The following is a 12,537-nucleotide window of genomic DNA, read 5'->3' on the forward strand; positions in this document are numbered from 1 at the left end:
AAATGGGTACATCTTTCCTTTTCTCCTTTGCCTTCTCTTCTCTTCCTTTCTCAGCTATTTCTAAGGCCTCCTCAGACAAGCATTTTGCCTTTTTGCATTTCTTTTTCTTGGAGATCGCCTTGATCACTACCTCCTGTACAATGTCATGAGCCTCTGTCCCTAGTTCTTCAGGCACTGTTGTCTATCAGATATAATTCTTTGAATGTATTTGTCACTTCCACTGTGTAATCATAAAGGATTTGATTTAGGTCATCCCTGAATGGTCTAGTGGTTTTCCCTGCTTTCTTCAGTTTAAATCTGAATTTGTTAATAAGGAGTTCATGATCTGACTATGGCTCATGTCAAATGTTGATGGCTTCTTTTAATTTCAAGTGACTTAAAGGAACTGCCACATTATTTTCTATGTAGAAGGAACTCCCTTCATCATCAGTCTTTAAAGTATGAAATATATTGCATTATAAAATCCTAGAATTTTAGGAAACCTTAAAAATCTCATTGAGAAGGGGAGAAAACTGAATCCCAGATTAAGAGAGCTACTAGAGATCACTCGCTGGTTAGTGTTACAAGACCATGTCTCCCCAGGGAATTTCTATTCATTTTCCTGTACATTCTCCAATGGGCTTGAGACTTAAACTTTCTCCCTAAAGACTCATGTGTATTTCCTTCACATCTTAGTGTGTAGCTTGTCCAGACACTTATGGTTCCACCATTATCTTTGGTCTAACCTTGTTCCCCAGTGATATAACTGTTTCTCATTCACAACTTAAGTGTCAAATAACCAGAATAAAACATGTTTCCCTTCCTAGTGTAAAGGTCTGGAGACCCCAGATGCATGAGTATAAGTCCAGATCCATGAGTATATAGCTTGGTTTCTTCAAGATTCTCTTCAGAGGACTAGAAAATTCCAGGATTTCTTTATTCCATATTTGAGTCCACTTGAGGACTGTCTTAGGAATGTAGGTCAACCTAACTCCTCAGAGCTATTTTTGATATTTGTAGTTTTATAAAAAGTTAAACTGTGGTCCTTAAATGTGACCTTTTGTTGTATTAAAAGTTAGATTGCCAAATAAGGTTCTTTATGAATTGTATGTTAACATAAATATAAAAATATAGGGCTATCCCAGGAATAATATATAATTGTATAATAAAATAAGTAGATAATATATATCTATTACCCCAAATATATGACTAGTCCAAGAATAATAAGTACTATAATTTAGAGTGGGCTTCCCTAATAGGTCAGTTGGTAAAGAATCTGCCTACAATGCAGGAGATCCCAGTTTGATTCCAAAGTTGGGAAGACTCTCTGGAGAAGGAATAGGCTACCCACTCCAGTATTCTTGGGCTACCCTTGTGGCTGGCTGGTAAAGAATCTGCCTCCAATGCACGAGACCTGGGTTTGATCCCTGGGTTGGGAAGATCTCCTGGGAAAAGGAAAGGCTACCCACTCCAGTATTCTGGCCTGGAGAATAGTATTATACTATATATATTAGTATTTAGTATAGTATTATACTATATATAGCATAGAGTATTACAATAATATAATGGGTCTTTTGATATATGTTATTTAACTATAATTTGTTACATTTTAAATCAGAATAAATTTCCTAATCCTGAAATTAAATTCTAAATATTTTAGTGGATTTTCTAAGTAACGGGTATCAATCAATGATATATCAAGTATTATATAATGCAAAAACAAAATTTAAGGACCATGTATTTTCTTCTATAAAACTAAGCTACTTTAGCCTACTAGGTTGGAGAAGGCAATGGCACCCCACTCCAGTACTCTTGCCTGGAAAATCCCATGGACGGAGGAGCCTGGTAGGCTGCAGTCCATGGGGTCAGTAAGAGTCAGGCACGACTGAGGGACTTCACTTTCACTTTTCACTTTCATGCATTGGAGAAGGAAATGGCAACCCACTCCAGTATTCTTGCTTGAAGAATCCAGGGACAGAGGAGCCTAGTGGGCTGCCGTCTATGGGGTCTCACAGAGTCGGACACGACTGAAGCGACTTAGCAGCAGCAGCAGCAGCAGCAGCAGCATACTAGGTGGGCTTCCCAGGTGGCGCTAGTGGTAAAGAACCCACCTGTAATACAGGAGACACAAGAGATGCACGTTGGATCCCTGGGTTGAGAAGGTCCCCTGGAAAAGGGCGTGTCAACCCACTCCAATATTCTTGTCTGGAGAATCCCATGGGCAGGGGCGCCTGGCGGGCTACAGTCCATAGGGTCACACAGAGTTGGACATGACTGAAGCAGCTTAGCACACATGCACACAGCGTACTAGGTACTCCTTGATTTAATTAAAGTAAATCTTAAAGCAGTCATGTGTGTAGTTGCCCCGTGCCTGAGGCACAGACATCAGTAGTTAAGGTTATGGCATATGTCAGGAAATATTGAATAAAGGAATTTACACAGTCTTCCAGGTTGAACTCAAACTTCTCATTAGAGTTATGACAGATATATTGAATAAAGGAATTTACACAGTCTTCCAGGTTGAACTCAAACTTCTCATTAGAGTTATGACAGATATTACCAATATGACTCATATTGCTTACCAGTTGTAGATTTTCTTAAAAAGCTATTGTCTCTTTATTCCAGTGTATTAATATCATATTTCTATTGGGGGAAAAAACTTAATAGTTTATTTTAGTTTTTTAGGCTCTGAAAGACTTGTGGAGATTTAATGTTTTTCTCACAGAGCTAATAGTGTATGGATATTACAAATTTACAAATGTATATTTGGAAATATATTTATAGGTTAAAATTTTTGAAATTTATAATATTCATCAAATTTTATAGGCAGTTTTGCTTTGTTAAATAGTTTTTTTTTTTCTTTAAATTAGAACATTACTTCTATTTGACATTTTAGTGGCATACTAGATTATTTTTATATTTAATCCTTATGATAAAATAAATATTTCATATAATGGATTTTATGTTTTGAGGCACCTTTATCTCACAGAAAATTAAGTAGTTATAAACCTTCTATACTAGTGTGCTGAGGTCTTGATTTCAGAAAGCAGCAAATTTAGTATAGTCACTATAGTCTGGCTATGGACTTCCTAAGTTATTCCTCCTAAAAGTTTTAATTTTTTTTTCATTTTAAACTGCTTGAAAAAAATTCGAAAATCATTAAACAGAAGGAGTATCTGGCCCCCAAAAAAGTCTTGTTGATCTCAAGTATTTATGAGAGCTCTTTTCTCGCCCCGTCTCTCTCTTCTTTCTCCTCTCTTTGTTTTCACTTCCTCCTCATCTTCTCATCTCCCTCCCTCTCCTTCTTTCTCCTTCTCTGTCTTTTCCTTCTCTCTGCCTCACTCTCTCCTATTCCCACTTTGGTCTTTAGTCTCCATTTCATTTGGAGCATAGAAAGAATTATTATAGCAATCATTATTACCTACCAATAGGTTTCCATTAAAAGCAAGTCAATGAATTAGAAATAAAAAATAGGCTTTATAAAAGTGACTTTAAAAATCACTACTTGGTTTTCACTGAGGCTCTCTATGTGAAAATTGATACTTATTCTTTGAATATTTTACATTCATTTTCACACTTCACCATTTAAGCATTTCTTTTTATTAATGATGGATTTGTTTTGTGTGCATTCATTTCAGTCATAGACATTTCATATCAGAAACTCAGCTGTGGCTCTTCAGCAACTCCAAATGTTAATATTTTTATTCTTGTTTCCTTTACTCTGCCATATCTAAATACTCTGATGAGAAATTAAATTTGAAGATTGATCAGGACAATTATAAAATGTGAAGGATATAGAACAATTAAGATAAAGTTGAATACTAAAGTCATAATTTATATTATAAGGAAAATTTTGATTATGTTTCTTTTGAAATAGGCATATTTTACATATTAATTGAAATGTATTATGTACAAAATTAAGATAATGTAGTATACAAATATTAAATATATTGGCAAATACTAATTAAATTATGATTAGAGTATATGCATTTAATTGAACACATAATCTTTTCACCCTGAAAATTTCAAGATTTCTAATGCTGAAAAGCATCTTTGAAAAGTATTGAGCAGAAAACTAGAATATTCAATGTATTGTTAACAAATTCCAAAAATACAGAAGTAAAAGAAAAAAGTATTTTTAAAGGGCAAGAAAGATGTTTAACTATTTTAAATTTGATTTAAATAATACTTATATAAGCTATATTTATTTAAACTGTATTTAATGATGGGTTACCATGTGTGAAGTACTCTGCTAGGAATGATTTAACAAGTTTGTCCAATTTTGATGTATTTTACTTTGTGATGCTCTCAGGTCGATCTGCATTTTATGAAGAAGATTCCTCCAGGTGCTGAAGCCTCCAACATCTTAGTTGGGGAATTAGAGTTTTTGGATCGAACTGTAGTTGCATTTGTCAGGCTGTCCCCAGCTGTACTGCTTCAAGGATTAGCTGAGGTCCCAATCCCAACCAGGTAAAAGTATAAGAGCATCTTTTGCACTTTCTTAAGCCATTTTTTTTTTTGTGGGGAGGAAAAAAAAGGTATAAATATAATTTCCTCTGAGAGTTTTTTTTTCTTGAAACTAAAGTATAATCCACAAAACTGTTGTTTCTTCTTTGTGGAGGAATGCCAAAAGTGCTTTAAAAATTGTTCTTTCTTCCTTCTTCTCAAATTTCTATGTTTTCTTTTAGGCACACTCCTTATCTCTGAATACCCTGGTCTACATCATCCTGAAGTGAAGTGAAAGTCTCTCACTCATGTGCAACTCTTTGTGACCCCATGGACTGTACCGTCCATGGAATTCTCCAGGCCAGAATACTGGAGTGGGTAGCCTTTCCCTTCTCCAGGGGAGCCTCACAACACAGGGATAGATCGAACCCAGGTTTCCTGCATTGCAGGCAGATTCTTTACCAGCTGAGCCACAAGGGAAGCCCAAGAATACAGGAGTGGGTAGCCTATCCCTTCTCCAGGGGATCTTCCCTACCCAGGAATTGAACTGGTGTTTCCTGCATTGCAGGAGGATTCTTTTTATCAACTGAGCTATCAGGGAATCCCTCAAAAGGTGTATCATCATTCTCTAGGCCAGAATACTGGAACTCCTTTTTTAGACTTTCGGTGAAAAGTGATAAAGTATTAGGCTTTTCTCAAAGACTGCATTAGACTATGGGCTAAACCGGAGAAGGCAATGGCACCCCACTCCAGTACTCTTGCCTGGAAAATCCCATGGATGGAGGAGCCTGGTAGGCTGCAGTCCATGAGGTCCCTAAGGCTCGGACCTGACTGAGCGACTTCACTTTCACTTTTCACTTTCCTGCATTGGAGAAGGAAATGGCAACCCACTCCAGTGTTCTTGCCTGGGGAATCCCAGGGACGGGGGAGCCTGGTGGGCTGCCGTCTATGGGGTCGTACAGAGTCGGACACGACTGAAGCGACTTAGCAGTAGTAGCAGCAGCATGAGCTAAACAGGGCCCCCAGGTGGCGCTAGTGGTAAAGACAGTGAAAGTGTTTGTCGCTCTGTCCTGTGGAATTCTTTGTGACCCCATGGACTGGAGCCCCCTAGGCTCCTCTGTCCATGGAATTCTCCAGGCAAGAATACTGGAGTGGGTAGCCATTCCCTTCTCCAAGGGATCTTCCCACCCAGGGATGGAACCTGGGTCTCTTGCATTGCAGGCATTCTTTCCGGTCTGAGCCAGTGGTAAAGAACCTGCCTGCCAATGCAGGAGACAAAGAGAGGCGGGTTCCATCCCTGAATCAGGAAGATTCTCTAGAGAAGGGAATGACTACCCACTCCAGTATTCTTGCCCAGAGAATCCCATAGACAGAGGAGCCTGGCAGGCTACAGTCCGTAGGGTGGTAAAGAGTTGAACATGACTGAAGGAACTTAGCAGGCATGCATGCATGGGCTAAAGAGGATCTAGTATATGAGTGTGATCATACTTGAAAAGATCAAAGTTTTCAAGGCTCGGTTTATGCTTAAGTGCCATCATTAGGATACTACCTGCTGTGTCTTACATACTATATGTTTCAATCTTAGTATAGTTCCCATACATAGAGTCTTAAGAATCATTGGTAGTTACCGTGGTTGAATCTGAATCAAAAGGACAAATTTAACTTGATTACCTGAACGTGTTTTTCATTTAGGTGCACATAAAAACTAACAACTTTGCCATAATATAAACTGAATTTTGTTATTTATTATTTATCTCATGTTATAGAGATAAGACTGTCCATGGGCAAATTCGTGAAGAAAAATGAATATTGGCCACAACACATTTACATTCCTAGCAATTCTTCTAGGGCACCTTGTTTTCCTCCCTTCTCCCTCCATCAAATGTGATTCCTGTGTGCAGATAGGCTCTTACTCTGATCCTGTTCCCACAGCAAAACTTATCTATGTATGGCCCTGTTTCCGTCATGACTGGTGCCCTTTGTATGATGCCATAATTGTCTCTTGGGCTTTCCTGGTGGCTCAGTCAATATAGAATCCACCTGCAATGCAGGAGACCTGGATTCGATCCCTGGGTTGGGAAGATCCCCTGGAGGACGGCATGGCAATTCACCCCAGTATTCTTGCCTGGAGAATCCCCAAGGACAGAGGGGCCTGGTGGGCTGCAGTCCATGGGGTCACAAGGAGTCAGACATGACAGAGCAACAAAGCACAACACAGCATATAATTGTCTCAGATGCTGTTAATTGTCTCCTCTTCCAAACATTGAAGGTCTTAGTCAAGTTAAACTGATGATAACTTCAGGTGCTATGATAACTCAGTTGGTAGAATGTTTCTTCTATGAACCTTTCAGCCTTAACTCAAAACATAGCCAATTATATCACTCTGTGGTTTGATTGTGGATATGATATTCCAAAAATATAGAATAGTTTAGTCAGAAGAGGCCTCATTTCATTAGAGCTCAGCTGACTGGAAAGGAATTCAGTGTTTAAGAACCTCTGCCTGAACCTGTGTATGAACAGATCTGAGGCAGGAAACTGGCTACCAATTCAAGTTATAGAGAGAAGTGTGTCTGTTCATCTGGAGGGCTACCAAGACTTCTGATGCATACCAAGTTTTATTAAAAAGGAGAAGGATGAACTGAACACATTAAGGTGGTGTCTGACGTATGATTAAGGCTACATTTTTCCATATACACCATGTAATCTATTCAGTTTCTGGGAATTGGGGATTCAGATTTAACATGTGAAATTTACTAACCATAGTGGTATTATTTTAGTAGATTAAAATTCCTCTGTGTCTTCCAAGCAGTGCATTCTCGTTCCATCAGCTAAGAAGGTGTCCGATGAACTCTGAGTAAATGATGGTTATTTATGACAATGATAGCTCTTGTATTTCAAAGGAAAGAAAAAAAACAACTCCCAGGAGTAGAGAAAAGCCATAATGGGGTTATATACCCTCACTTTGAAAACTGTCAAGGTTTAAGTGACCTCATTTCATACTGACATAGCAAAGTGTGTCTAGAGAACAGTGGAGGAGAAATTAGGGGCACGATGGAGGCACTGTGTAAGGAGAGGTTTTAAAGACTGGACTGTTTAGTTAGGAAAGGTGAAAAATGGAGGAAGATTAGTTAGACAAATAGAATAAAGAAAGCCATTCAAGGTTCCTAATTATCCTTTCTTAGGAGGACAAAAGGGCACACTGTGTGTATAACAGTAACGCATAGTAAAAAAGACCAGAAAATAATTTTAGGGTTTATAAATAGTCCTTGGAATAGAAATGTGAAAATAGTAAGATGTACACAGGTTAGGAAATTTCTTAAAAGGACTAGAATTAGTAAAGCATCTGCCACCACACTAAATTATTCCTGTTTTAAGTGTATAGTGGACATTTATGTATAGTAGAATTGGATTCAGTTACAACTGACACAAAAAATTGTCAGATCCTCTAAGACTGTAATATATGCATCATGTAAAAACATGTACAATCTCTGAAGTTTATAACTGAATGAAAGGTAAAATTGTGATATCTATTTCAGTATACCTTATAAAGTCATTAGTCTTCATACTTAAAAGCAGAAACCATTTAACAAGTGAATGCTGTAGTTATATTATGAAATACAGGGCATCTTAAAATTCTCATCATTTCCTTGTAGAATTGACCTTTTCAGAGACAGGACAGTAATTGGTCCTCCAAAGTTAAAACACATGTTGATTTCTTCAAAATTTCCAGTTGTGATGATGAATTTGCTAGACTTTCAACCTTAAATAGATGGAATATCACAGTGCAGCTGCTATTATTATTCCTCCAGCATTGGAATTAATGGATTTTTTTAATTCTAATTTTTGATTCCTGGCAATCATTTTTTCTATTTAATGTAAATTTTGCACACACCAACTTTTTTTTTTATCATATATTCTTTCTTTGCTTATGCTACTGTATTACCATTCCCCTCTTCTACCTAATTCTACAGTTTACATATATGATAGTGAGTTATCTATCTTACAATTCAAAAAGATTTAATCAGATTCTATTTTTCTTAACTTTATCCTATAAGAATTATAGAATCCTTAAAATTCATACTAACTGCTTAAGCATTATAGGTCACTAAATGAAAGAAACAGCAAAATACCCCAGATTCCAATTGCTCAAGGATCTTAAGCATGAGTCATTTTGAAACATAAAATATTTCAAAATATGTAATAATAACCTGGAAAAATATGGAAATCCTATATTTACATTGAAATCCTATCTTCAGTAATTCCTTTGAGATGAGTGATGCTGTACTACTAAAATTATTTTTTATTTCTACCTTGAAACATGTTTTTTTCTTCTTCATTACAGATTTTTGTTCATTCTTCTGGGACCCCTGGGAAAGGGTCAACAGTACCATGAGATTGGCAGATCAATTGCAACCCTAATGACAGATGAGGTATTTATTCAAGTTCATTGGGAACATTTCCCCCTACTAGGTACACCTAACTTTTGGAGTTCTGTATTCATGACAGTTTACTGTGAATCAGATTTCTCGGTATTGAATCCCCTTTAAATGCTTCTATTATAAAATTTCCCTTGGAAAAATTTGTTCAAAAAGGGTAATAAATTCACACACATGAACATTTTAAAACCCTATACTTTAAAGAAAATCTGTTGTTTAGTGAATTTAGAGAGTATTTATTAATATTCCCTTAAGTGAACTGAGTAGCATTTGTGTTGCCAAAGTAAGCACCATTGTTAATATCATTGAGGGTCTTGTTTGGGGCGAAATAGTTTTAAGCTCTCAAAAAATAAAAGAGGCAGTTTATCTGGATAGTATACATGACACCAAAAGCTGTAAGACATCTATCAACTCTCTTTGTAATTGCCTAAATGGAGATGTTTTTAACCTTGGAGCCTTTTAACCATTAGAATAGCTGAAGATAGATTTCAAGGAGGCCTGTGATCTCTGACTCAACACACAATTTTTTCTGTGTACAAACACTGTATGTAGGTTTTTGAACTGGAAAAAACTTTCATCAGCTTCTCAAAGAACTATGTCTAAAAAATGTAAGATCATAAAAATAAACATAAAATATCATATCATATAACTGGTTTCTTGAATTCTACTATGCCTTGCAAAAATCTATTTTTATTGTAAAAGAAGAGCAGATGCAAAAATCACAGAAGTGACATAAATTCAAAATTCAGTAGTAAATACCAAATGAGATTATACATTTCTGAAATCTCATCTAAATAATAATTTATTGAAATATTTCAAATATCTATGAATTAGTATTGTATATAACTTTTAATTAGTATTTAATAATTTATTGAAATATTTCAAATATCTATGAATTAGTATTGTATATAACTTTTCCTAGGTTTATGAAATCTGAAAATTCGAACTTATGTTTGGAGTTCAATATAAATTCTATCTGTTCAAATTATGTTTATTGATTTTATATGAGTTAGTTATTGATGTTTACACATAGGAAACCAAAAGTTAGAACAAAACCAATTTTTTCATCTGTTTTAGAAAGAACCAACTTAAAGAGAGTATTAGTTTCCTATATATACATGTATAGGACACGACTTAACAACTGCTGCTGCTGCTAAGTCGCTTCAGTCGTGTCTGACTCTGTGCGACCCCATAGACGGCAGCCCACCAGGTTCCTCCATCCCTGGGATTCTCCAGGCAAGAATACGGGAGTGGGTTGCCATTTCCTTCTCCAACGCATGCATGCATCCTAAGTCACTTCAGTCGTGTATTAGTTTCCTATATATACATGTATAGGACACGACTTAACAACTAAACAACAACAAATGAGCCCTTGAATGAAGGCTCAAACATGAATCCTTTAGACTTGAAAGTTAGCTTGGAGCAATTTCCAACTCTATGAGGAGCGAAATAGAGAAGAGGAAACTCAACCAGAAAGTTATTGCAAAAGATGAGAGCTGTTAATTATAATAGGATATGTTAATTATGAAGTACATTCATTGAATATTAAAAGAAAATCTAAATACTTTTAAAAGAGAATGAAAGGTTTTTATTGTTCAAAGCTCAGGGGGAGAAATTGTTCTGCCATCTAACTGCTTTGAAATACATTGAACAATTATATTCAAGAATAAAATTCAATGTTGATTCATACAATTTAAGAAAATGATGAAGTGAATTTCATTATTAATCTCTAAATTCCATGTGAGCAATTACCATTAATATTCATTTTTGTTCTTTGATTTTGTCAGGTGCTCAAATAATTATTTGTTGACTAAGCTGTTCTTTTCCTCTCTGTACTGGGGACTTCTTGTAGGTAGACTGTCTTTTCCTTTTGTATCTTCATATTTAGCATGGTGTCTGACCTTCAGTCAGGGTTCAATACATTTTTTTAATATGAATTAATGACTGAATGTTCTAGTCATCCTAGCAACACCTTATCTTGAATTAAGCTAGCCTCTTTTCTCCCTTCTTGTTGAGCATGACTGGAGATAAATCATATGATTTTGTTTATTGGCACTATTACCAATTTTTTAATCCCTTCATAGTCTTGAAAATTATTAAGCACTCCAAAGAGCTTTTGTTTATATTGATAGTATGCTGATATTTATAAGAGAACTTAAAAATGAGAATTTTTAAAAATATATTTGTGAATTTATTTTAAAATAATAATAAAGTAATTGTATATTAACATCAATATCATAGTTTTATAAGAACAAAAGCAAAAAAAGAGAAACTTTTCTTCTTCTTGTTCTGGACTTTTGTGTCAACAGTTTTCTCTCTCTGTCACTTAGCTAAGTCAACACTGACTCCTTTGGTTCATTTAGCAAACAGGCCTAACATATAGTAGCTACTTAGAAAATACATATGAAATAAAAGGCCAGGATTTTCCCATCCTTAAAATTTCTTACTCCTTAACATAGCATGTCCCACTGAAGTGTTGGTTGAACCTGAATCTTAAGAGTTTTGAAAGAGTAATCTCTACTTGGTCCTGAACATAATAATTTCATTTATCTCAATGTATTACAGTGTAATTTTTGTCACTACCACTCTACTGAAATTGCTTTCTGTAAGGTCATCATTTACAAAATATACTATCTTATGTTCAGTATTCACGTCACTTAATCTCTTATTGGCATTTGACATTACTGAACATGTAGTTTTTTTCCCCTTGAAGAACAGCAGAAATTAGTTATGTGCTTGTTTTGACACTACACTAAATCTTGGAGATTTGCATTACTGTTTACTCTGAGGTCATAAATATAGCCTTCTACATTATGTCCAATTAACTTAATAGTTTAACACTCATATTTAAGTTTTTAATACCTAGAATTGCTTTTTAAGTGGGATATGGATAAAGATCCTGTTTTACTTTTATATAGGTAATAACTTGGCTTAGTACTGTTTATTGATTAGTCCATCATTTATTCAAGCATTGTTTTATGCCATGGTATAAATATTGTTATAAACTTTTATCTCTAATTTTAAAGCAGGGGCTTCTCTCAGAAAGTTTGATTTACATATATATAAACAATGTTTGTCAAACCTGAATCATTAATTCTAGTTTAATGAGCTTCCTTCTATTCTCCTTTTCCTTCTTTTTCTCTTTCCACCAGAAATTTCAACATTCATCTAGCATTCTAAGAAAAGATAAACATCTGTGCAATCATAGAATAAAAGAGGCTATAATATTTTACACTAAAACTTCTTTAGTTAAGAACTTCGTATTCAAATCATTATAATCACATGTATGCTAACTGGGAAATGAAAACACAAAATACATTAAGATTTTAGACGCATTTTTAAAATCTATGAATGGTTATTTTCTCTCTATAGGTGTTTCATGATGTTGCTTACAAAGCAAAAGATCGTAATGACTTGGTGTCAGGAATTGACGAATTTCTGGATCAGGTGACTGTCCTTCCTCCCGGAGAGTGGGACCCAAGCATTCGAATAGAGCCTCCCAAAAATGTTCCTTCCCAGGTATGTATATATACAAATACTCTTAGGACTACCATCATTTTTTGCCTTTTAAATATATGTTCTAAGATAGTATAGCTGAAGATTCAAATGATTTAAATTGTAACTTCTGTGATGTGATTATAATAAGAAATATTTATCTGGTCTCTGTCCCTATTTC

The 12,537-nt window shown here is 35.4% G+C and overlaps 1 protein-coding gene across 3 annotated transcripts in view; it reads left to right on the plus strand.

The window, feature by feature from the left end:
• The window catches only part of SLC4A10 (solute carrier family 4 member 10), a 247,679-nt gene that overhangs the window by 125,015 nt on the left and 110,127 nt on the right, over window positions 1-12,537 (plus strand). For all 3 annotated transcript variants that reach the window (XM_070380872.1, XM_070380873.1, XM_070380874.1), the window contains 3 exons: window positions 4,292-4,449; window positions 8,768-8,855; window positions 12,234-12,380. In XM_070380872.1, coding sequence (XP_070236973.1) covers window positions 4,292-4,449; window positions 8,768-8,855; window positions 12,234-12,380 — 393 coding nt within the window. The remainder of the gene's footprint in view (window positions 1-4,291; window positions 4,450-8,767; window positions 8,856-12,233; window positions 12,381-12,537) is intronic.

Source organism: Bos mutus, chromosome 2, assembly GCF_027580195.1.
Source record: "Bos mutus isolate GX-2022 chromosome 2, NWIPB_WYAK_1.1, whole genome shotgun sequence".
Taxonomy (NCBI): domain Eukaryota; kingdom Metazoa; phylum Chordata; class Mammalia; order Artiodactyla; family Bovidae; genus Bos; species Bos mutus.